The sequence below is a fragment of the Ursus arctos genome, unplaced genomic scaffold (assembly GCF_023065955.2).
Source record: "Ursus arctos isolate Adak ecotype North America unplaced genomic scaffold, UrsArc2.0 scaffold_4, whole genome shotgun sequence".
In the NCBI taxonomy this organism is placed as follows: Eukaryota; Metazoa; Chordata; class Mammalia; order Carnivora; family Ursidae; genus Ursus; species Ursus arctos.
The window spans coordinates 29,862,331-29,888,949 of NW_026623056.1; the positions used below are offsets into that span (position 1 = coordinate 29,862,331).

General features: G+C 38.9%; 1 protein-coding gene and 1 long non-coding RNA gene across 8 annotated transcripts in view; one reads left to right on the forward strand and one right to left on the reverse strand.

The window, feature by feature from the left end:
* MYLK (myosin light chain kinase) overlaps window positions 1-3,975 on the forward strand; it is a 200,017-nt gene extending 196,042 nt beyond the window's left edge. For all 7 annotated transcript variants that reach the window (XM_026494976.4, XM_026494993.4, XM_044382615.3 and 4 more), the window contains one exon: window positions 1,936-3,975. In XM_026494976.4, the coding sequence (XP_026350761.2) occupies window positions 1,936-2,183 (248 nt within the window). In that variant the 3' untranslated portion in view covers window positions 2,184-3,975. The remainder of the gene's footprint in view (window positions 1-1,935) is intronic.
* On the reverse strand, window positions 875-26,492 carry LOC113252398 (uncharacterized). Its single transcript, XR_003314844.4, has 3 exons — window positions 25,790-26,492; window positions 7,701-7,792; window positions 875-4,033 (listed from the first exon to the last, which is right to left on the reverse strand). It is a non-coding gene; the product is annotated as an uncharacterized LOC113252398 (long non-coding RNA).
* Between the last annotated feature and the right edge of the window lie 127 nt (window positions 26,493-26,619).

A 26,619-nucleotide genomic window follows, 5' to 3' on the forward strand; every position in this document is an offset into this window, starting at 1 on the left:
GATCTAACTCTTCTCAGCCTCAGGCCTTTAACCTTAAGACGATATCTAATGCCTGCGTAGCTCTGGGGATGCTGTGAGAGGACATATGTGAGAAGAGGGAACTTTTTAAGTCTGTTCAAGGTGTCATGGAGTCAAGGGAGAAGTTGCGGGATTGGTAAGTGCAGAGAGGGAGCACGCCGTGTGACTCCAGACGGAGGGAAGCTGGGCTCTGGGTGCCTATGCCACCTTCCCCGTGCTTCTCTGCCTGCCGGGAAAAATGTGGCCGTAGAACTGTGAGTTGTTAGTGCTCAGGGGAACTTCAGGGATCTTGGCATGGCACCTGAGAAGTGAGCAATGATGGTGACACAAAGCATTTCAGTTTCCACGGATGGCAACCTTCCAGAAAGATAAGGGCAAGAAAAGACAGGATTCTTTGTCTCAAGTCTGTGACTGTTGTGGTTGTGTGCCAACCAAAGTGGAGGGTTATCTCCCGTTTCATTCTGACCAAATAAAGCACAAGAGTTCATTAAGCAACTTTCCCAACGCTGCATAGCACAGGAGAGCAGTCAGACAAATCATGCCTCCCACATTCTAAGATTCTCCAGCAGTATGACAAGATAATGCCTTTTGGGTAAAGTAACCCAAAGTGAGGAATGAAAAAAGTTTTTCTCCTGCGTCATTGTATCTCAGATTGCCTTGTAAATGCAGTGCCTATCATCATCTTTCTCTTTTTCTATTCAATTAAAAAAAAAATAGATGTGTTGCCTTTGCTAGTGGGGAAGTGTGCAGCTTGGGGACTAAAAGCTCTGGGGCCAATGCTCAGAATTCTCACCATCACCACTGTCTTTGGGGCTTCTGAAGTTCTTTTTCCTTTTTAAAAATTATTACAACATGGTAATTATCATTTTTGTACTTTTCACTTTGGGATTATTTCCTTTATTATTTGCATAACTTTGACTAGAGCAGTAAGGAGGAATTAAAGCATATGGCTGCAGTTTGATAAAAACAAAATCTACTTAAAAAGAATGTTAGAATTCTTAAGTTCTTATGTATCATTTTTATTCTGGATGGGGCTGTAATTTTTTTTCCTGTAAAAGTATTTCTCCAAAACGTAAAGAAAAAGTCAGTTAGAATCATTATATTTTGTAAAGGCTTATTATGTGTGAGTATATACATATATCATATATATAATACATACGATGTGTATGTGTATATAAAATATGTTTTTAAATGCTGAACTCTCCAGAAACATGACTAATAACATAAAATGTGGTCAATTTCCAGTTATCTATGGTTGGCAGATTATCTGTCTTTGGATCAGACCAAGATAAATTTGCTTTTTTTTTTTAAGCAATTTTATCAGCTACCTCTAACTTATGTATTATAGAGCTTATTATCAGCTTTGAGTTATAATTTATATAACATAAAATTTACCCATTTTAAGTGTACAATTCAATGATCTTCAGTAAATTTACAGAATTGTACAATCATCACAATCCAATTTTAGAACATTTCCATCACCTCCAAAAGATCTCCTGTGCCCATTAGTTCTCTTATTTTTAATAAAATTTAAGTTCAACTTCTATACAAGATACGAAATTTTCTCTTCATGCAAGGAGCTCTTTTGCTCTAGGCGCATGGCTGGAGTCAGGGCTGTGCTACAGGCTGTACTCTGGATCTGTGTAAAGGCGGGAGGGGTACAAGCCCCACATGGATGGCAAATGGCATGACTGTAAAGAACTCTTGAGGGGTTTCAGATATTACTATTTACAACATACACCCATATCCAAATGTAAATCTCAAAAGAGATGCTAAAAGCCAACATCATGATTTTTTTCCTGTACCCCCTTAGTCAACCCTTAATCAATAGAGGTTCCTTAGAAGCTGCTAGCATGAATTGATAAGAAACTTTGAATAACGGTTTCTGCCACTTTGTGTCCTCTCCCTGTGCTGCAGGATACCCAGACCCTGAAGTTGTCTGGTTCAAAGATGACCAGTCCATCCGGGAGTCCCGCCACTTCCAGATAGACTACGACGAGGATGGGAACTGCTCTTTAATCATTAGCGATGTCTGCGGGGACGATGATGCCAAGTACACCTGCAAGGCTGTCAACAGTCTCGGAGAAGCCACCTGCACAGCGGAGCTCATTGTGGAGACCATGGAGGAAGGGGAAGGGGAAGGGGAGGAAGAGGAGGAAGAGTGAAACAAAGCCAGAGGGAAGCAGCTTCTAAGTCGTATTACAAAGACTATTTCTCTAAAGCTCAAAAAATCCAAGATAGTAAAAGCACCTAGTGTGATAGATTATCTAGTTAGGTCATTTGAGGGTTGATTGTTCAGCAACAGCAGCTGGTACCTAGCAGCAGCTATGGATGGGCATTAATGTGAAGTAACTGGCACCTTTACGATACTAGCACAGCCAGATTTCATTTTGGGAAATTACCAGTAACTTGCCCGATCAGTTGATGTTAGAAAGTAACCAAAAGAAATCCTTATCTGGGCAAAGTCATAAATTCCCTAACTGAAGGCACTCGTGAAAAATAAGGCCCTGTGCTCGCAGCTCAGCCCAGCCTGGAGATGGAGATGCGTCTCTCCCAGCTCCTAACTCCAGAGAACGGCGTCTCCTCCAGCACCGCAGCACTTCATCCTGAAAGCAGTTGAGCCATTTTAACTTGCGAGGCCCATTTGGTTCCAAAGTATACTGTAGACATTCAGACTTTTCATTTCTCTCCCCTGTTCCACCTGCCCGTTTTTCTGGCTCTGAACTTGCCATGATTTTAAGCACTAAGGACATTATGCTTCTTAGATTCTGAAGACCGGTCCCCTGCTCGTGGATGGCTGGCTTCCTTAGGAAAATAGAATCTCTTTTCTTCCAAAATCAGTAGGAAATCTAAACTTATCCCCTCCTTGCAGATGTCTAGCAGCTACAGACATTTTTGTAAGAACCCGTGAAAAAAAAAAGTCCTTGCTAATGTGCTTTCCTTCCGAAACCAGGATTCGTATTTGCGCTGTTACAGAATATCAGCTCCGCATGTGTGGTAAAGATTTTTGTGTTTGAATGTATGAAAAACCAGTTTGCTGAAAAGTTAGTCTTAATTATTTATCGGCCACTATGAAACAGATTTCAACTGATGAAGGGCTGTAGAACTGCACGTACTTTGGAATCTCCTTCAGGGTAGTCTGATGTTAACACACCTTCGATTCGAAACACTCGCCAGAGAACTCTACCTACCTTTTGGGTTCCACGATGTTTTCTTCTTGAATGTGCATCAGTCAGGCCTTGCCCCCAGCCTTCAAATGTATCCTTAGACCTGATAAATGCACTCAGACTTGCATCTTTAGGAATTTTTCTTTCACTACATTGGCACTTAAAATTTTCTTTATAAACTTTTTGAAGGTCATAAACAAAGACTATAAACTGATATGCCTAATACATTTCTCTGCGTGTGTGTGTAACATTCCAAATACTTTTCCTTTTCCACTGTTTGTAAAGTGCAGCAATTTCATATTTCAAGGAACTTCTTAATAGTTCCTCAAGAACCAATTTGAAATAACTTCAGTGCAACCCTACACAGTATCAACTTTAGAACTTTGATATTAGTCTTATGTTACCTTCCATTCTATTTTTATCTGCTTTTTGCTGCTAGTTTCAAATTTGCCAGTATTTTTCTTTTTGCTTTTTAAGCAGTTAAACAATTTTTTTTCATAATAGCCACAGTATTGCCACAGTTTATAATAAAGGGTTTTAAAATTTGATTTAGAGCATTTGCAGCTTTTCTTCACTTAGTTGTCTTTAGACTGTAATCTTTGTGTGCATGCGTGTTGTCGTGTGTGCGCATGTGTGCTGTGTGTGTTTGCTACAGGTTTTTAATGTCTTGAAATTGTGTTAATGTTCTCCCAGTTTATTATGCCATCAGAATGGTAAATGAGAACACTACGACTGTAGTTAGCTCACAATTTTTAAATAAAGGATACCACAGTGCATGCTGTTTGTTCAATCTCTGCAGCCTTCTCTTTCTTTCCATGCCACCAGCTTGGAGACTACACAGCGCGATCCTGGAAACGACAAACAAACGGCGTGCTGCATAAATGGCTTAGATGGTTGTGTTTCACTAAGGAACAGAATGACTTATGTAGATCTTGTTCACACTAGCTAGCCTCAATTTTGTGCAAAATCTCTCTTGAGCATCAGTTTGGTTCAGTTACGTTCTACAGATAAATTCAATGGACATTCGATATTTATTGAATCCTCATAATGCTAAGATCTATATGACATTTTTGGCATGTGACAAAATCATCGTCATCATTAATACTATTAACTAGGGCTTGGTTTGCATTTGTAATTTTGGTGCGGTTTGTTATCAGCAACCAAACACTATCTTTCTGTGTCTTGATATTTAAATATTTGTTAGGAGGAAATTCCTGATATCGCTCCTGCTTTATCAGAAATCTGTTATCAGATGGTGAGCCCCTTATGTCTTGTGTGTTCAAACAATATTACAGATATTCTAAAAGGAATCAAGGCATGCTAATAAATCTCGGATTTGATGATTCTATGGTTCCACAATGTTGTCTAGAGGGAAACAATCCATTGTCCAATTAATAATTTTTTCACTTTCTTAAGGCAACCACAATCCACAAATGTTCCTAGTGAGGAAATTACTCTTTTTAAAGAAAAGGACTTTTTATTACTTGCTAGGGATTCTGCACCAGGAAAAAAAATACATTTTCTCCCATTCCATTTTCATCCCAAACACATAAAAACTCATTGATTGCTGTTTACATTGCAGAACGTCATATCAAATGATATTTCTATGTATAATTAAAAAGACATGATGACTTATTGTCAGCTCTAACTTATATAGTCTTTTTTTTTTTTTTAAGATTTTATTTATTTGTCAGAGAGAGCACAAGCAGGGGGAGTGGCAGGCTCTGGCTGAGCAAGGAGACCGACGCAGGGCTCGATCCCAAGACCCCAGGATCACGACCTGGGCCGAAGGCAGCCGCTTAACCAACTGAGCCACCCAGGCGCCTCTATATAGTCTCTCCTTCTTTTTAATCAAAGTGTTTGAGTTTTACTTTTCCCATCTTACTGGCTTTTAATAAATCGATGTTAATAAGTATCGAGGAGATGAAGGGTAATTGAATTCTAAAGAAACTCAATTCTCCAATTTTCAAGAAAACATGAATAATACTACTTTCTTTACCCTTTAGGAACTCCTTCTCTGTATTTTGAAAGGGAGGCTAACGTCTGTGCCAGTCATTACTGAGGCTCTTTGCCCCTGGCAGCATTGTGGGTCCTTGGCTCTATGGGGCTGTGACTAGTCCTGGTTAGTGAGCTGTGAGTAGAAGTGATGTGCATCCCCTCTGGGCCAGAGCACTTAAGTAACTAATGCAAGACTCTCCACCATGACGGGCAACATGTAAGGTGGTGATTGCTTTATCTGCCTGGGCCCCCAGCCAACCCCCAATGGATACATAACACAAGTAGGAAATAAACCTTGGTTCTTACAAATCACCAAGATGTTAGGGTTCTTTGTGGCTGCAACATAACAGACTATCCTGTTATAAGGATATATCATCAAATTCTAGGTCTGTTCTGACTAATAAGGTAGCCGTGAGTCACAAGTGACTGTTTAAGCTTAAATTAATTAAAATAAATAAATTGCTAATTTAATTCCGCAGTTGCACCAGCCATGTTTCAAGTATTCAATAGTTACATATGAGTAGTGGCTACCTGATCAGACAGCACTGATTAAAACTTTCTGTAAAATTCTATTAGCACTGTTCTAGATGGACTAGGGAAAAACAAGAACTCCAAATTTTACCTCAACTGTGCGTATTACTTTTTAAATTATAGTGAAATTAAAACTTAAATGTTTGTGTGAAATCAGTCTGGAGGGCATCGTCCATAGTTTCACCAATTATATTGATAATATAGACTCAATACCTAGGTTATAGTTTGTGATTAGCTATTTATATATAGCTATATATATTTTATGTATGTATATATATAATATATATAACTATATTTTATATACATATAGCTATATATATAACTATATATTTTCTATATATAGATAGATAGCTATATATATTTTCCACTTTTTAATACATTTTAAAAATGTTTAATACAATTTAAAAATACATTTAAAAGTACCAGCTCTATGCTCCTCACCCCCAAATCTAAACAGACTTGCAATTCACAAGCAATTACCAGATTACTTGTGATATGAAACAACCAGCCAGGACAACAATCTCGAGTGTTTTTGGAACCTGGAGCTACCTGAGTTAGGGAAGCATCCAATGGGGCCATTTGAGATAGATGCAGAGGAGAGACAGGGTCACTAGAGCATCATTTCCTTGACAGTGACCCAAAAGGGAGGTGGGAGGGGCCACTGTGACAGCTACAATCATTTACCCTCAGTGGCTTTGATCACTGGAAATGGAAACACCCAGGACACCTGCAGTGTTTGGAGACAACCTTAAATTTCTAACTGCTGCTTAAAATCTTAGCCTGCAGACCTTGCCATGTTCCAAATGCTGACATTCTGCAGGGAGGGCTTCGGGCTTCATGTCAGAGACTGTCGCCCCAGTGGTGACCACATGGAAGTGTATCATCCATCCTCACAGTATTAGACTCTGGGACTAGAGTTCTAGTTGGAGATAACTAAGGAAGAAGAAAATTCTAAATTAACCTGTTGATTGGTCATTCACACTTACTAGCTTCTTCTGGGCAGACATTAGTAGCCTCCAATAGTTAAGAGATAGGTGGAGCTATAGGGCTCTTCCACAACCTTATTCCAGATGCTCTGTTAAAGTGAAAGAGGGGCGCCTGGGTGGCTCAGTCGTTAAGCATCTACCTTCGGCTCAGGGCCTGATCCCAGGGTCCTGGGATCGACCCCCACCATCAGGCTCCCTGCTGGGAGGCTGCTTCTTCCTCTCCCACTCCCCCTGCCTGTGTTCCCTCTCTCGCTGGCTGTCTCTCTCTCTGTCAAATAAATAAATAAAATCTTTAAAAAATAAATAAAAAATAAAGTGAAAGAGAGCCTCAGGCCAAATTCATCGAATACTTATTAGCAAGAGTCATACAACTTATTCTGTAAGGTCCATGATGTCCCAGATCTCTTTCCAGAAAGTACCTGACCTTTTCACTGAAGGCAAATGCTGCAGGACACTAGGGTAGGATTTAGCAAACCTGGTTAATCAGTCAAGGGGAGTCAGTTCCAGCTGCACCTCTTACTGGAGCTGTGTAGCTTGGGCTTCAGTTTCCTCATCTATAAAATTAGAGTAAGAGCTCCTCTCTCAAAGTTGTTATAAAAATTAAATGAGCTCAGGGTGCCTGCGTGGCTGAGTCAGTTAAGCATCTGACTCTTGATTTCAGCTCAGGTCACGATCTCAGGGTCATAAGATCAAGCCCTGTATCAGCTCTGTGCTGGGCATGGAGCCTGCTTAGGATTCTCTCTCTGCCTCTCCCCACCCCACTCCTCCTGCTAGTATGCACACACGTGTTCACTCTCTCTCAAAAATAAAAACAGATTGATTTCTTTTTTTTTTTTTTTTTAATGGGGGCTCCACACCTAGTGTGAAGCCCAATGCAGGGCTTGAACTCTCGACCCTGAGATCAAGACCTGAGCTGAAATCGAGTCAGATGCTTAACTGATTCAGCCACCCAGGTGCCCCTAAAAAATACAAATAAATTAAGTGAGCTCATGCACATTACCTGCTCCTGATGGTAAGCCCGATTCTTCTGGCAGTCAGAGATGCTAAGATGAGTCAGAAACATCCTTTACTCTCAAGGAACTGATTATACTCCTGCAGAAACAAAATACATATTTGAAAAAGTTACATCCTGATGAAAGATGAAACGAACTATTTAAGTTCACTCACCTCCCAGAAAAGGATCTTCGAATCTGAAAGTGCCCATGCAACTGTACGAAAAAGAATTGCTGTGAGTTTAGGAAATGCTACGCCTGCCCTTAACTCCCAACTGCTGCTCTCCTCTTCACAGTCATGAAAGAAAAACTTATCTGATCTTATGAGTCTTATCTTGCAATTAAGAGGAAATTTCTCAGACTCAGATCGACTTTAATTGCATTATACCTTTATCCCAAAGAGTTCCCTAATTTTTTTTTTATCTTTGATCTATTTGCCATTTAAGTAACATTAACTCCCATGAAAAAACATTGTGAAGATCAACAGCTCTATACACAGGTACAGTTGGTGGAGGGGGGAGCATGTGGAAAAATAACTATAATCTGATTTGCTAAATCAGTATGTTATGGAAAAACACACAGATTCATAATTACCAAAACAATCTTAACTTCTTTTTTTTTTTTTTGATGTAATACTTTTTATTTTTGGTGGTACCTTTCAGTTTATAGAACACTCCTACAACAATAGCTCGGTTTTTTTTTTTGATCATTTGATTTTTTTTTTATCGCGATAAGTGTACTCATTAATCTCCATCCCCTATGTCCCTTCTCCCTCCATCCACCTCCCCTCTGGTAACCATCAATTTGTTCTCTATGGGTTAACAGTCTGTTTCTTGGTCTGTTTCTTTTTTTTTTTCCTTTGTTCATTTGTTTTGTTGCTTAAATTCTACATGTGAGTGACATCATATGGTATTTGTCTTTCTCTGACTTATTTCGCTTAGTATTATACTCTCTAGCTCTCTCCATGTTGTTGCAAATGGCAAGATTTCATTCTTTTTATGGCTAATGTTCCATTGTGAGTGTGTGTGTGTGTGTTTGTGTGTCTATAAAATATCTTCTTTATCCATTCGTCTATCAGTGGACACTTGGGCTGCTTTCATAGTTTGGCCATTGTAAATAATGCTGCAATATACAGAGGGACACGTATCCCTTTGAATTAGTGTTTTTGTACTTTGGGGGTAAATACCCAGTAGTGCAACTCCTGGATTGTAGGGTAGTTCTATTTTTAGTTCTTTGAGGAATCTCATTATTATTTTCCACAGTGGCTGCACCAGTTTGCATTCTCACCACTTGTGCAGGAGGGTTCCTTTTTTTCCACATTGAAGGATACTACATAATAATAAAGGGGACAATCCAACAAGAGGATATAATATTTGTAAATATTTATGCACCCAAGATAGAAGCACCCAAATACGCAAAACAGTTAATAACAAACATAAGAGAAATAATCATTATTAATATAATAACGGGGGACTTTAACACTCACTTAAATTGATGGACAGATAATCCAAACAGAAAATCAACTAGAAAATAGTGGCTTTGAATGACACACTGGACCAGATGGATTTAACAGACATATTCAGAACATTCCATCCTGAAACAGCAGAATACACGTTCTTTTCAAGTGCACACGGAACATTGTCCAGGATAGATCACATATTAGGCCGCAAAACAAGTCTCAACAAATTCAAAAAAATTGAAGTCATTCCATGCATCTTTTCTGACCACAACACTATGAAACTAGAAATCAACCACAAGGAAAAAATCTATAAAGAACATAAATACATGGAGGTTAAATAACATGCTATTAAACAATGAATGAGTCAACCAAAAAATCAAAAAAGAAAGAAAAAATTACATGAAAATAAATGGAAATGAAAACACAATGGTCCAAAATCTTTGGGATGCATCAAAAGTGGTTCTAAGAGGAAAGTTTGTAGCAACACAGGCCTACCTCAAGAAGAAAAATATCAAATAAACAACCTAACTTTACACCTAAAGGAGCTAGGAAAAGAACAAACAAAACCCAAACCATAATAAAGCTTAGAGCAGAAATAAATGATAAAGAAATATATGACATAGAAACTAAAAAAAGAGGGGGGTGGGGGAATGGGATAGACCGGTGATGGGTAGTAAGGAGGGCATGTATTGCATGGTGCACTGGGTGTTATACACAACTAATGAATCATCGAGCCTTACATCGGAAACCGGGGATGTACTGTATGGTGACTAACATAATATAATAAAAAATCCTTAAAAAAAAAAAAAGAAACTAAAGAAAAACAATAGAACAGATCAATGAAACCAGGAGCTGGTTCTTTGAAAAGATCAATGAAATTGACAAATCTCTAGCAAGATTCACTTAAAAAAGAGAGAGAACCCAAATAATTAGTAATTATTAATGAAAGAGGAGAAATAACAACAACACCAGAAATACAAATAATTGTAACAGAATATTATGAAAACCTATATGCCAACAAATTGGACAACTCAGAAGAGATGGATAAATTACTAATTTTTAATTAATATTTACCAAAGGTAATTCACATTGACTTGTTCCTGTCTGTATATTAACTACAGAACAAATAGCGCTCTGCTAGGCAGTCCCAGGAAATGGCTGGGTAGGTATCTTTTTTAAAATTGTCTAGAGAGCTCAAAATGGAGAGTCCTATTTTTTGGAGAAGCAGAATACCAAGAACTTAGAAAATGAGAAGCTACCATGGCAGGAGTGGAGGCCAAACAGGACCTACTGAAAATAAGCAGTCACTCTGCTCTCTTTGGAACCCATGCTAATCTGACAGTAAAGGATTAATAATTTTTTTTTAAAGCTGTAAACCCTTCAAAGACAAATATGGGAGAAGACAGATGAAAAATACCAGATTTTTGGAAGACAGAAAACAAACAAATGAGTGGGTAACTGACTTAGAACACAGAAGCTGAAATTTGACTTCCTGCAGAGAAGGAAACTGTAGGAGGCAGGTCAGCTTTGCCCTGAAGAATCCCTAAAAGGCTAGAGACTGGAGGAACCAGGTACATATGAAGGGGATCCTTAAAGGGAATGTAAGGTATCAACTCACAGATGCAAACCAAGGTCATTTAGGTCAAAGCAGGTCAAAAGTCCAACTGGGAGATCAAGACAGAGGTGGGATGGAATAAGTAGGAATTAGGAGAGACCAAGGTCCAGAGTCCAGGAAGTTGGTGTGAACACATCCATAATACCCATAAAGGGCAGAAAAGAGCCTGGTCCTAGAAAGGCATTTGCTTGCTCAAGCAGTTTTAAAGACAGATAAGCTTCTTCACACTGATCGTCCAAGAAGCCAAATTGTTTAGACTTTCTATAATGAACCTTCTTAACAGACGTCTTACATTCATTTACTTAAAATAGAAGCTCAGTTAACTAATTTCCATCTAATCCAAGTTGCCCAATTTAACCACAATTTTCATCTCTCTGTAAAATAAATTAACTGATGCCCACATACTTCTGAGTATAGTCAATTGGGTTTGTTCTTAAACTTATTTATTCCAGTTGTAACTGTAATTACATAATTATTATATAAGCCAACAAAAATTCAGTGATAAAGGGAAAAATAATTGTTTCTATGGAAACTAAATGAAGACTAGTGGCCATACATGGCAGACTGAACACTTGGCATTTATATCCTGTCTCCCAAAACCTCACTAAAATGAAAGTAAAAGGACAAAGGCATGGACCCACATGGGCAAAAAATGAGAGAGGTGATATGGTAGACTTAAGTGTTGACAAAATTGGGGGATAGATAGTTGGTAATTAATTTTGTTCTTTTTCCACTCTGCAAGTGGGTGTAGGAGAGAAAGCCTCAAAGAGCAAGCTGAGTCCTACCACGGAACTAGGCAAAAGTAGAGGGATTAGACCGACTCTCTCCCATCTCCTCCTCCTAGAGAGGCCATGGACTGGTGAACAAACAGACCTAACTGAGATGGGAGTGAAGCAACTCGGAAAACACAGGGCTCAGGGAAAAGCTACACACTAAACCTCAGAACTCCAGCCCTCTCCCCTGTGTGGCTGCCAGAACTCTGACAGCCAGGCAGGACCAGCTATGTAATTTGCAGGGCCCAGTGCAAAATGAAAATGTGGGGCCTTTGTTAAATAAATAAATAAATAAATAAATAAATAAATAAATAAATAAATATTAAGAATTTCAAAACAGTGATAGCAGGGCATTAAAACAAGTGTGTGGTCCTTTAAGTGCCGGGCCCTGTGTGACTGCAAAAGTGTCACCTATGAAGCCAGCCCTGCTGCTATATAGGCAAGAGATTGGAGCATTTTTCTTGGAAAAATGAACAGCACCGAGAAATAACCCACACATGCTGTCATGCAGGAATTTCTCAATAAAACAGCCCAATTTTCATCAAATTGTCAGTGTTGGTATTTTATGATTGAGGGTGATTTTTGTGCACAAAAAAGATTACTTGGAAACCATTCTGGGTTTTTTGTTTTTGTTTTTTAAGTAGGCTCTAAGCCCAATATGGGGCCTGAACTCACCGACCCAAGATCAAGAGTTGCATGCTCCACCAACTGAGCCAGCCAGGTATCTCATTCTGGGTTTTTAAAAATTAATATTTGACCTGTTAATGTGACAAATTTTAAAACCTAGTTCTTCCTTAAACTATTAAATTCAGTTTCCAGATCTGATTTGGTAGATTTATAAATTTACCAAGATGTAATACTTTTTTTTTAACTTTTGACTTCCTTTACCCATTTCCCCCATTCCCCACCCTCACCTCAGGCAACCACCAATCTGTTCTCTGTATCTATGAGGTCGTTTTGTTTTTTCTTTTTCAATATTTCACATCTAAGATAAATCACACAGTCTTTGTCTTACTCTGTCTGACTTATTTCACTTAGCATAATGCCCTTGAGGTCCATCCACTTGTTGCAAATAGGAAGAATTCATTCATTTTTATGACTGAATAATATTGTTATTTATATATAAGATAATTTCTTCATTCATTCATCCATCACTCTTGGGTTGTTTTCACAGCTTGGCTACCATAAATAGTCCTGCAATGAACATAGGGTGTATAGGTCTTTTTGAGTTAGTGTTTTCATTTTCTTCAGATAAATACCCAGAATTGGAATTGCTGGATCATGTAGTTTTAAATTTTTGAGGGATCTCAAAAATTTTTTCCATAGTGGCTGCACCAATTTCCATTCCACCAGTAGTACACAAGGGTTCCTTTTTCTCCACATCCTTCCCAACACTTATTTCTTGTCTTTTTGATAACAGCCATTCTAACAGGTATGAGTTGATACCTCACCATTGTTTTGCTTTGCATTTACCTGATGATTAATGATGGTGAGCATCTTTTCATGTACCTATTGGTTATCTGTATGTCTTCTTTGGAAAAAAGTCTATTCAGGTTTTCTGACCATTTTCTAATCAGATTATTTGGGGTTTTGCTATTGAAATTATATGAGTTCTTTACATATTTTCGATATTAACACCTTACCAGATACATGATTTGCAAATATTTTCTCTCATTCAGTAGATTGCCTTTTTTTAAAAATGTTCTAAATGGCTTTTTTTTTTAGTTTTTTTTTTTTAAAGATTTTATTTATTTATTTGCAGAGAGAGAGACAGTGAGAGAAGAACACAAGCATGGGGAGTGGGAGAGGGAGAGCAGACTTCCTGCTGAGCAAGGAGCCCAATGTGGGGCTCAATCCCAGGATCCTGGGATCATGACCTGAGCCAAAGGCAGACGCTTAATGACTGAGCCACCCAGGTATCCCTAGATTGCCTTTTTATTTAGCTGATGTTTTCCTTTGCTGTGCAGAAGCTCTTTAGTTTAATGTAAACCCATTTATTTATTGTTGCTTATGTTTTGGTGTCAGATTTAAAAAATTATTGTTTTGGTAATACTTACGTCAAGGAGCTTATTGCCTATGTTTTCTTCTAGTTTTATGGTTTCAGGTCTTATGTTTAACAGCCCTCAATGCATTTTGAGTTATTTTTTGTATGTTGTGTAAGACAGTGGTCTAATTTTATTCTTTGTCTGTGACTGTCCAATTTTCCCCGACACCATTTATTGACTTTTATTTTTCTTGCCTAATTTCTCTGACAAGAACTTTCAATACTATGCTGAATACAAGTGGAGAGAGTAGGCATCCTTGTCTTATTCTCAATCTTACAGAAAAAGCTTTCAGCTTTTCATTGTTGAGAATGATTTTAGCTGTGGGCTTTTCATATTTAGCCTTTATTATATCGAGGTGACTTCTACTAAACCCACTTCATTGAGTTATCGTAAATGGATGTTGAATTTCATTAAATGCTTTTTCGGCATCCATTAACATGATTATGATTTTTACCCTGCATTTTATTAATGTGGTATATTACACTGACTGATTTGCAGATATTGAACCAGGCTTACAGCCCTGAACAAAGCCCAGCTGAGGGGAACATTACTTTCTCAGCTGACTGAGTGTGCTTTTTAAGCAGACTTCAGTGGGGCATAAGACCTGGAACTACAAGACACCATGCTGATATTTCTTGTGACTCTGATGATCAAGTTAAGTCCCTTTCTGTAGTCACTATGTTTCCAACTCTAAAATCCAGTTCTTGGGTTTAAGTCCTAAATGTTCCTTTATTCCTGAAAGTCTGCACCACCTAAATGATGGTAGCTTACTTCTTTCATGACTTCAATGGTTTTACATTCTTTACTTGTCCTTAGATATCTAAATCTTTCCCATCTACCTCTTTGGAATTTCATAGTCAGTTTTTTGAATCCTTAGGAGTCTTCAGGGTATTGAAAACTTTCTCGATTTGGTTTAATCCCAAAATGTTTTCTTTCTGGTAGGGCCACACTTCTATAGACATTAAAATTATGTTCTACTGAATTCTGAATATCATGGACTTGTCTGATCATTCTACGGTCATTCTAGTGGCTAAGCACTTTACAGGAAGGCCCACACTAAAAAGGCCCCACGTAGACACAAACTTGTTTTTAGTACCTCACTCTTAAATACAAACAACCAAATACTGTCAACCATTTGAGGCAAGTCTCTAACACAAAAGGCAGAGGACAACAAAGATTAAAAAGGACTTAAAAAAAAAAAGACTATACAGGAAGAGAAAAAACAATAATTAATATCTTCAAAGAAATACAAGAAAACATTATATCCAAGGCACAAAGACAGGATGCTATTAATATTTTTTAAAAAATTAAGACACCTAGGTAAGATGGAAGAGTAGGAAAATCCTAGCTCACGTTGTTCCGTGGATACAACTAGGTATCTGATACAACACCAGTGTAAATGACCCAAAGACTGACAGAACAGACTCTCCACAGCTAAATGTAGAGAAGAGGTCACACTGAAGAGGGTAGGCAGGATGGTGACATGGTCAGGAGCTAAACAATCCTTGGGAGTGTCTATGGAAGGGAAGGATGCAGCCAACTGGAGAAGGAAAAGAAACAGACCCTCACACCAAGCACCCCAGGCATGGAGAAACTGCATGGGAAAGACAACTCCCCACAATGTTGGGCTTTGAAAATCAGAGGGGCCTAATTTCGCAAGTTCTTACAATGGCTTAACACTTTTAACTATAAAAATCAGCTGGGCTGGGCTCTGGGAGACCCTGGAGGGCAATAGGAAACTGAGTCCCCATCCTTAAAGAGACAGCATAACAAACAGCTAAGGAGATAGAGTAGAGAAAGATCAGTTTGAAAAATGCCTGGGGTATATGGGGAGGAGAGTTATTTATTAATCTCAGAGCATGTGCTGGAGGGGCAGGGATCCTTAGGAGACTTCTCCAGGAATAAAAGAGCTGGTAGGTGACATTTCCCTCCACCAACCTCCAGCCTAGACACATGGACACCTGCAGGAACCAACACAGTGCCAACACTTTCTACCTAACTGATTAACAGTGCCCCATCCCCATATTTTCTGTGGACAGGCCCCCTTTCGCCAGGCCTCAGCTCCAGGACCCCTCCCCACAACAGATCCAACAAACCTTGCTAACACTGCACAGACACCCAGCCCTGGCATTCTCCTGCAGACCTGCCCCCTCCAATATGTCTTCGCTGGAGCCCATCCAAAGCACTGCCACAAGCCCAGGATTGTGCACGCAGCCCTGATAGGGGCCAGCACCACTCCAAAGTGACTCCTGCACCAGGAACAGGGACAGATAACCACAAACACAAGTCTGACTGCAGCCCCAGCAGTGGAAGAAGGAAGACATCTGATCTGATTACAGCCCCTCCCCCCCACCACCAAAGAATGCTTCTCAAGGGACAACAAAGAGAAGGCACCCTCCAGTTCCTGGCTACCACATCTCTGGCAAACACATGATCTGAGTCAACTGAAGCCCAAAGCTGCCCTATATTGGCCCACTAAAAACAGAGGGACCAAATCCTGCCTACAACAGGCAAAGAGAGCCATCACTGAGGACAGGACTGAAGGTAAAGGTAGCTCGGCCACAATAGTAGGGTGAACACAACACACACAGGAAATAACCCTGAAGCTCCAGGTTCTGGTGAACATGGGACATTGCACTGCAGGGTACTATAGGACCTCTTCTTCATAAGGCCACTACTTTCAAGTACAGGAAACATAGCTGACTTTCCTAACACACAGAAACAGAGTTAGGAAAAAAGAGGATACAGAGGAATATGTCCCAAATGAAAGAACAGAACAAAATCACTGCAAGAGAGCTAAACGAAATGGAGATAAGTAATACATGTGATGGGGATTCTAAAGTAATGGTCATAAAGATATTCACTGGACTTAAGAAAAGAGTAGAGGACCTCAGTGAGACCCTCAACAAAGAGAAAACATAAAGAATCAGAGATGAAGAACTCAATAATTGAAATTAAAAATACACTAGACAGAATAAATAGTAGACTAGAGGAAGCAGAAGAACACATCAGCAAAATGAAGGACAGAGTGATGGAAAGCAATCAAGTTGAACAGGAGACAGAAAAAAAAATAATAATAAATGAAATAGACTTAGGGAACTAAATGACACCACCAGGTGTAATAACATTTGCATTATAGGGATCCCAGAAGGAAAAAAGAGAGAATAGGGGGAAGAAAATTTATGTGAAGAAATTATAGCTGAAAACTTCCTGAATCTGGGGGAAGGAAACAGAAATCCAGATCTAGGAGGTACAGAGAGCCCCCAACAAAATCAACCCAAGGAGGTCCACACCAGGACACACAGTAATTAAAGTAGCAAAAAAGTAGTGGTAAAGAGAGAATTTTTTTTTTTTAAAGATTTTATTTATTTATTTGACAGAGATAGAGACAGCCAGCGAGAGAGGGAACACAAGCAGGGGGTGTGGGAGAGGAAGAAGCAGGCTCATAGCTGAAGAGCCTGATGTGGGGCTCGATCCCATAACGCCGGGATCACGCCCTGAGCTGAAGGCAGGCGCTTAACCGCTGTGCCACCCAGGCGCCCCTAAAGAGAGAATTTTAAAAGCAAAAGAAAACAAGGGAAACCCCACAAGGTTATCAGCTGATTTTTTAGCAGAAACTTCACAGGCCAAAAGGGAGTCACATGATATATTCAAAGAGCTGAAAGAAAAAACCCTATATCCAAGAATGCTCTACCCAGCAAGGTTATCATTCAGAATAGAAGGAGAGATAAAGAGTTTCCCAGACAAACAAAAGTTAAATTCATGACCACTAAACCAGCCCTACAAATAATGTTAAATGGGACTTTCTGAGTGGAAAGGAAAGACCATAAGGAGGAGTAAAAAAAAAAAAAGCACAAAAGAAGTAAAATTTAGTATATCTACAAAATCAGTCAAGGGATTCACAAAATAAAAGGAAGTAAAGTATGACACAATATACCTAAAACATGGAGGGGAGAGGAATAAAAATTTAGTGCTTTTAGCATGGGTTCAAAATAAGTGGCCATCAATTTAATATAGACTGCTATATACATAAGAAGTTATATATCAACCTAATTGTAACCACTAAACAAAAACCAGCAATATGCAGACAAACAAACAAAACAAAAAGAAGAGAAAGGAATCCAAGTATATCACTAAAGAAAGCCAGCAAGCCACGAGAGAAGAGAGCAAGAGAACAAAAAAACAGAGAACTACAAAAACAACCAAAAACCAAATAACAAATGACAATTAAGTACATACCTATCAATAATTACTTTGAATGTAAATGGACTAGAAACTCCAATCAAAAGACATAGGGTGATGGAATGGATAAAAAAAGCAAGACCTATTCATACGCTAGACCTAAAGTTACATGAGGATTGAAAGTGAAGGGATGGAAAAGCATTTATTATGCAAATAGGAATGAAAAGAAAGCTGGGGTAGCAATACTTATATCAGACAAAATACACTTCAATACAAAGACTGTAACAAGAGACAAAAAAGGACATTATATAATCACAAAGGGAACAATCCAACAAGAAGATCTAACAATTGTAACTATTTAGGCACCCAACATAGGAGCACCGAAATACATAAAGCAGCTAATAACAAAAAGGAAGTAATCAATGGTAATACAATAATAGGAGGGGAGTTTAACACCCCCACTTATATCAATGGATAGATCACCCAAACAGAAAATCAGCAAGAAGAGTGTCTTTGAATGACACACTGGACCAGATGGACTTAACAGATATATTCAGAACATTCCATCCTAAAAGAGCAGAATACATTCTTTGCAAGTGCACATGGCACATTTTCTAGAATAGATCATGTATTAGGCCACAAAACAAGTCTCAACAAAATCAAAAAGACTGCAGTCATATCATGCATCTTTTCTGATCACAACACTATAAAACTAGAAATCAACCCCAAGAAAAAAAATCTGAAAAGACCACAAATACATGGAGATTAAATATCATGCTACTAAACAATGAATGGGTCAACCAAGAAATAAAAGAGGAAATAAAAAAATACATGGAGACAAATTAAAATGAAAATACAATAGTCTAAAATCTTTGGGACACAGCAAAAGTGCTTCTAAGAGAAAGTTTATAGCAATACAGGCCTACTTCAAGAAGCAAGAAGAATCCCAAATAAAAACCTAACCTTACACATATAGGAACTAGAAAAAGAACAAACAAAACCCAAAACCAGCAGAAGGAAGGAAATAAAGAGTAGAGCAGAAATAAAACAGAAAGTAAACAAACAAACAAACACAGAACAGATCAATGAAACCAGGAGCTAGTTCTTTGAAAAGATCAACAAAATTGATAAACCTTTAATCGGACTCATCCAAAAAAAAAAAAGGATAAATTCCTAGAAACATATAAACCTCCAAAAACTGAATTACCAGCAATGAAATTGAATCAATAATCAAAAAACTCCTAATAAACAAAAGTCCAGGACCAGATGGCTTCACAGGTGAATTGCACAAAATATTTTAAAAAGAGTTAGTACCCATTCCTCTCAACTCATTCCAAAAAATGGAAGAGGAAGGAAAGCATCCAAATTCATTCTACGAGGCCAGCATTGCCTTGATATGAAAAGCAGATAAAGATGCTACCAAAAAAGAGAACTACAGGCCAATATCTCTGATAAACATAGATGCAAAAATCTTCAACACTTTTACTCAACATAATACCAAAAGCCTTAGCTATAGCAATCAGACAACAAAAAGAAATTAAAGGCCTCCAAATTGGTAAGGAAGAAGTAAAATATTCACTGTTTGCAGATGACATGATACTATATATAGAAAACCTTAAAGTTTCCACCAAAAAACTGCTAGAACTGATAAATGAATTCAGTAAGGTTGCAGGATACAAAATCAAAGTACAGAAGCTGTTGCATTTCTATACACTAATAAGGAAGCAGCAGAAAGCAAAATTAAGAAAACAATCCCATTTACAATTGCACCAAAAACAAGAAAATACCTAGAAATAAACATAACCAAGAGGGTGAAAGTCCTGTACTCTGAAAACTATACAACACTGATAAAAGAAATTTAAGATGACACAAAGAAATGGAAAGACATTCTGTGCTCATAAATTAGAAGAACAAATATTGTTAAAATGGCCGTACTTCCCAAAACAATCTACAGATTTAATGCAATCCCTATCAAAGTACCAACAGCATTTTTCATAGAACTGAAAAAACATCCTAAAACTTGTATAAAACCACAAAATACCCTGAAGAACCAAAGCAATTTCAGATTTCAAGTTATATTACAAATGTGTCATAATCAAAACATCATGGTACTGGCACAAAAATAGACACATAGATCAATGAAACAGAATAGAAAGCCCAGAAATAAACCCACAATGTTATGTTCAATTGATCTTTAACAAAGAGGGCAAGAATATACAACGGGAAAAAGACAATCTCTTCAACAAATGGTGGTGGGAAAACTGGACAGCTTCAAGCAAACTGGACCACCATACACGAAAATAAATTCAAAATGAACTAAGTACCCGAAACCATAAAAACCCTAGAAGACAGGACAGGCAATAATTTCTCTATCGGCCCTAGCAACATTTTTCTAGATATGTCTCCTGAGGCAAGGGAGACAAAAGCAATAATAAACTATTGGAACTACACCAAAATAAAAAGCTGCTGCACAGCTAAGGAAACAATCAACTAAAAGACAACTTACTGAATGGGAGAAGATATTTGCAAATGACATATCTGATAAAGGGTTGGTATCTAAAATATGTAAAGAACTTACACAATACACACAAAAAATCCAATTAAAAAATGGGCAGAAGACATGCACAGACATTTTTCCAAAGAAGACATACAGACGGCCAACAGACACAAGAAAAGATGCTTAACATCACTAATCATCAGGGGAATGCAAATCAAAACCACAATGAGATATCGCCTCACTTCTGTCAGAATGGCTAAAATCTATTAAACAAGAAACAAGTGTTGGCAAGGATGTGGAGAAAAAGGAACTCTTGTGCACTGTTGGTGTAAATGCAAGCTGGTGCAACCACTGTGGTAAACAGTATGGAGGTTCCTCAAAAAAATTAAAAATAGAAAAACCATATGATCCAGCAATTCCACTGCTGGGTATTTACCCAAGAATATGAAAACACTAATTCAAAAAGATATATGCAGCCCTATGTGTATTGCAGCATCATTATGGATAAAGATGTGGGGTGTGTGTGTGTAATAGAACATTACTCATCCATAAAAAAGAATGAAATGTTGCCACTTGCAAGAACATGGATGGAGCTAACTGAAATAAGTCCGTCAGAGAAAAATACCATATGATTTCACTCATATGAGGAATTTAAGAAACAAAATATAGGAACTAAGGGGGAAAAAGAGACAAACCAAATAATAGACCCTTAACCACAGAGAACAAACTCATAGTTACCAGAGGGGAGGTGGTGGGGGTGGGTGAAATAGGTGATGGGGATTAAGACTACACTTACCACGATGAGCACTGAGTAATGCATAGAATTGTTGCATTACTATTTTGTACACCTGAAACTAATATAACACTGTATGTTAACTACACTGGAATTAGTTTTTTAAAAAAAGAGAGAGAGAAAGAGAGAATGGCACACTACAAGGCAGAAGGAAGAAAAAGCCTGGCCGCCTTTCAATTCAATGACTGTGCACAATGTCTTGTCCCCCCGGTAAAAACATGGCCCAGTGAATTTCACAGATCTTAACTATTCATACTTCTTTTTCCTTCTTCCTTGGGGGCCATATGTGTTAATTTCTCATATTCCCTGTGATAGATGTCTACCATTTCTGGCTATCCAGTTCTAAACACACTATTTGGAGGGAATTTCAAGAAAGAAGCTCAAGTGTAGGCAAATAGCCCCTTACCCAGTAACAAAGTCTCTAGAATTTGGGCATGTGACCTTCCAATCAGATGCTCCTAAGACCCTGACCCTGTAGTAACACAGAGAAGCAAAAGGCAGTTTTGAATCTTTCAGGGGTACTAGAGAAACAAGTAATGGCAGCATTCAATGTCCAGGGGTAGCCAGGCCACTGACAGAAGCTGCCGGATAATAACCAGAGTCTTCCTGTGTATTAATCTGGTCTCTCTTTTTGGCTGCCTAATTTTCCATGGCTTCCTGTCCATGTTCCACACCTCACTCATCAGCTTTTCCATTAATTTTGTGAGCTATCCACTGACCTTACAATACATTCCTTTTCCCTCTAATTAACCTAAGTTGGTCTCCATTGTGTAAGAACCTGGAAATGATTAGTACCTTCCCCTTTTGTGTAGAAGTCACCTTTTCTATGAAGATAAAAAGATGAGGGAGAGGGTTGCCTCCTAATCAATTGCCCCTAAGTCAGGTGGCCAGCTCTAATCCAGAAGAATCCATTATTGTGACTTTGGTGGTAATTATTTCTTTGCTTTTCTTTATAGTTTTACCACCAATGTATATATGTCCCCCCCAAAATGTAGTTTCATTTAGCCTGATTTTGAACTTTAGATGAATCATACTGTATACATTCTTTTGTGCCTTACTTCACTCAATATTATGTTTATGGGATTCATCCAAGTTGTCAAGTAGAGCTCCAATTTGTTCATTTGCATGGCTGTAAAGTAACCCACCCTAAGAACATTTCATGACTTATTTATTTATTTTACTGTATTTATTGTGCTGTATTCAGTGTGGGGCTATAATAAACAAAACTGCTTTGAATATTCTGGTATATGTATTTTGGGGGCATTCGAGGGCATCTACTTGGCAGCAGAATATCAATCATGGGTTTTGTGTACCTTTGACTTTCCTAGATAATGCCAAACCATTTTCTGAAGTGAATGCACCAACACCACCAGCAGGCTTCAGGAGTTTCTGCTGCACTATGTTCTTGCCAACAACTGGTGTTATCAGACTGTTTCCTTTTAGCCACCCTGGAGGATGTCTCATAGTATCTCACTGCAGTTGTAATTTTCATTTCCCTGATCAACAATGAAGTTGAGGATATTTGCATATGTTTATTGGTCATATTTTTTCTTTGGAAAAGTCCCTATTCAAGTTTTTACCCATTTTTTCAATGTGATTATCCCTTACTGATTCGAAGGAGTTTTCATATGTTGTGAAAGCTAGTCCTTTCTTAATTACGTGTGTGGTAAATACCTTCTCCCACTCCGTACTTTGTGGGCTTTTCTGCTAATTTTAAGCTATCTTTTGATGAACAGACGTTCTTTATTTTAATCTAGTCATCAGTCTTTTCATTTACAGTTGGTACTTTCTATATCTTGTTTTAAAATTCTTTACCTTTGGGATCATAAAGATATTCTCCTATATTACTGTCTAAAGGCTTAAAATGCTGTCTTTCACATTTATGCCTAGAAATGATTTTTGTGTGTGCTGTGAGGAAGGGAATTTTTTTCCCCATATGATATCCAACTGTCCCAGCAGCATTTATTGAAAAGCCCATCTCTTCTCTACAGCATCTCTGTCATACACGAAGTGCCTATGTATGTTTGGGTCTGTTCCTAGACTCTCTATTCTGCTCTATCAGCCTATTTGCCATTCCTATACTAATACTATACTGTCTTATTTACTATAATTTATAATAATTCTTGATATATTATAGATGAAATTCTTCCAACATCTTGACAAATTTTGGACCTATACACTTCAATGTAAAATTTTAATTTCCTTACCAAGTTCCACAAAAACCAAAATGAACAAATAACAACAACCACCTGATGAAATTCTGATTTGAGATCACATGCAATTTATAAATTAATTTAGGGAGAACTGTCACCTTTACCATGTGGAGTCTTTCAATTTATGACTTATAACAGCACTCCAACCAGTTTTAAGGCTTAACTTGCTTCAAGCTTATGCACTTCTTGCTTGCTGACCTAAGTCCCTTGGTCTGTAGCAGAACTCACTTTCCTTGAGCTTTGCAGACCACTGGCCTTGAGGAGTAAAGGACCAAACTTTGCCAGAAGATAAGGCCTGATTACATTCTAAAGCAGCTGCTGCTGATGCCAGCAAGTCTGTTCAGGGTCATGTTGACATAGGACTAACTGCCTGGACAGCTGCTTCTTCTGCAGATAGCCTCCCTCCCTTTTCTCCTGCCTTCTCTTTTAAAACCCTCCAGCTTCACCTGGACAGTGATGATGGTCTTTGAGATATTAGGCCACCATCTTCCCAAGTTGCCAGCTTCCAAAGTAAAGCAACCTTTCCTCTCCCACCATCGCTTGTCTCAAGTATTGATTTTCAAGTGGGAAGCAGCTGAACCTGAGTTCAGAACCGGTTCTCTGCCCAGTAACAAATTCAGTATCCCTCCACTTACTTTAGGTCTTCCTTAACGTCACCCAATGTTTTATTATTCTCTACTTAGAACTGGAACATTAGCACAGAGGCCATGTAATTATGTACACATGCTTAAAACTGTTCTGTTTTCCTGATGAACAGAAACTTTCGTGATTATCTCTAGTAATGCTTTTTGACTGGTATCGATAGAGATGTATTAGCTGTATTAGTTTTCAATTGCTGCTGTTACAAATTTTCACAAGCTTAGTGGCTTAAAACAATGCAAATATATTATTTTACAATTCTGTAGGTCAGAAGTCTGATACAGGTCTCACTGGGCTAAAATGAGATGTTGGCAAGGCTGCATTTCTTGCTAGGGAGAAAATCCATTTCCTTATGTCTTCCAGATTCTAGAAGCCCCTTGCCCCCATCTTCGAAGCCAAAAACATTGCATCTCTCTTTGCCTTTTTTCTACAGTCACTTTCCCTTCTGACTGATTCTTTTTCTGCCTCCCTCTTATGATTATGTTGAGCCCACCCAGGCTATTCTCTGTATATCAAGGTTTAATCACACATGCAAAATCCCTTTTGCCAAGGAAAATAACACCTTAATCTAAGTGTTTGTATCCCCCAAAATTCACATGTTGAAATCCTGATCCCTAACACCTTAGTACTTCGAGGTGGGGCCTTTGGGGTATGATTAGGAATAGGATGAGCACCCTTATAAAAGTGGCCCTAGAAATCTCCCTTGGTTAGTCTCAGTCCTAGCCCCGGTACTAGCGATTGCCCTCAGAGAAATCCTGGCTTTGGCTTTTGCTAACTGATCACTGTTCTAATTTCAATTTACTGTTCTTAACCACCACCAACAGAAGATCTCTTCCCACTGCCAGTTCCCGCTCTGGAGATCCCTTACTTTCCTGCAAATTTAATAATGGTTTAAAAATAACATCATTTTTCTCAAGTCTTTGGGGGTTTTCTTGCTGGCCTTTTTTTTTTTTTGGCAATGGAATGTGGTAGGCTGTATAATGGCCCCCCACATAGGTCCCAATTCTAATCCCCAGAATGTTACTTCCATGGCAAAAGAGGCTGTGCAGGTATGATGAAGTTAAGGCTCTTGCTATGGGGAAATTATCCCAGAATATCTGGTTGAGCCCAATGTAATCACATAGGTTGTTAAAAGAAAGCAGGTGGACGTTCAGGGAGGGCAAATCGAAGTGATGCAACTTGTGAGCGAAGGAATGCCAGCAACTTCTAGAAGCTGGAGGAAGTAAGGAATGGATTCTCCCTTGGAACCTCCAGAAGGTAGTTTTGTCTGCACCTGGTCTAAATCTAATTACTCAACCTCTCCACTTGGATGTCTAATGTAAATCTTAACCTCAACACGTAAAAAACAAAATTCCTGATTTCTGCGTTCAAAATACTTTCTTCTACAATACAATCTTCCAAGTTGCTCACAATGTCTCTTTTTCTTATAGTCCATTTATAATATATCCACAAATATGATCAGCTCTTTTAAAATAGGTCCAGAATTCAATCAGGTTTCCATCATCTCAATCACGACCACTCTGGCCTAAATCACTATCACTATGGCCTGGATTACTGCAATAGCTTCCTAACTGATAACACCTTTCACCAATTAATATACATTTATTTTCCACCAGCTCCCTCTATATGGTCTCTGGGAGACAGAACACTTTGTGTCTCATTTAGTGCCAGGAACCCCCAATGCACCCTCACAGACGTTCCATGTGTTAGAATGGATAAATATTTTATACCATGTATATAGTAATTCATTTAAGATGTCTGTGTGAAAATTAGCTGTAGGAGCCTTTTACAAATTAAAAAAAAAAAAAATCCAGAACAAAGCCCTGAATGAGTGAGGGGGGTCAGCTGGTTGAAGCAGTTTCCATAAACCTTCTCTGTTACCTCAGCAGACAGGTTTTCCGTCTAAGCCAACACTCTTCGGTTTTTGACCACTGTGGGTGGAAAGTTTCTCGCTCCACTCGGCACGTCACCCTTAGCTGACCGCCTAATCACCTCGTCCTCGTCCTGCTTTGGCGACAGGTGAGCCCAAGCGGCTTCGGACTGGAAGATGCACTTGAACCTTCCAGACCCTCACAAATGACACTGGATCCTAGACCACACGTGTGACTTTAGTTAGAAAAAGGGACACACTTCTAGTTGACCTTCTTCACTGTACTAGTAACTTAAAATTTAAAGCCAGGGAAGAAACCTTCTAAGACTGAACCTTCAACCTGGCTGCTGGCGCAGGAGCGGAGAGCACCAGCCGGAAAGCGTATTCCTCGCCGGCTTCTGGGGTTGATGGGAAGCGATATCAGCGTCCATTACCCTGACCCAAAATGGCAGCTTATTCGATCACGCTCATCGCGATGAAGCTAGAGCCACTGGAAGACGCAAGATGAAAAGGAAGAACGAAAGCATCATTTTCTTGATTCATCACGGAGGCAGAGTTTATAAGGAGAGAAAAAGTCAGGGACGACGAAGCATCCAGGTGTTAGAAACTGCGGGACCACCGAGGGAGGCCAAAGGCGGTTCTGACCTGATCCAAGATGGCGCCAGAGAGTATAACCCGGAGCGCACAGAGGCGGTGATTACCGTGATCCAAGATGGCCGCTGGCGTTTGAAACGAGCTGAGCGGCGGGGAGCGCCAGGAGTGTTTTTGCCCTCTTTCAAGATGGCGGCCGCCGTGGGCGCTGTCCCTGGCTCCGCCCCGCGGACTCGGCCCCACCTCTCCC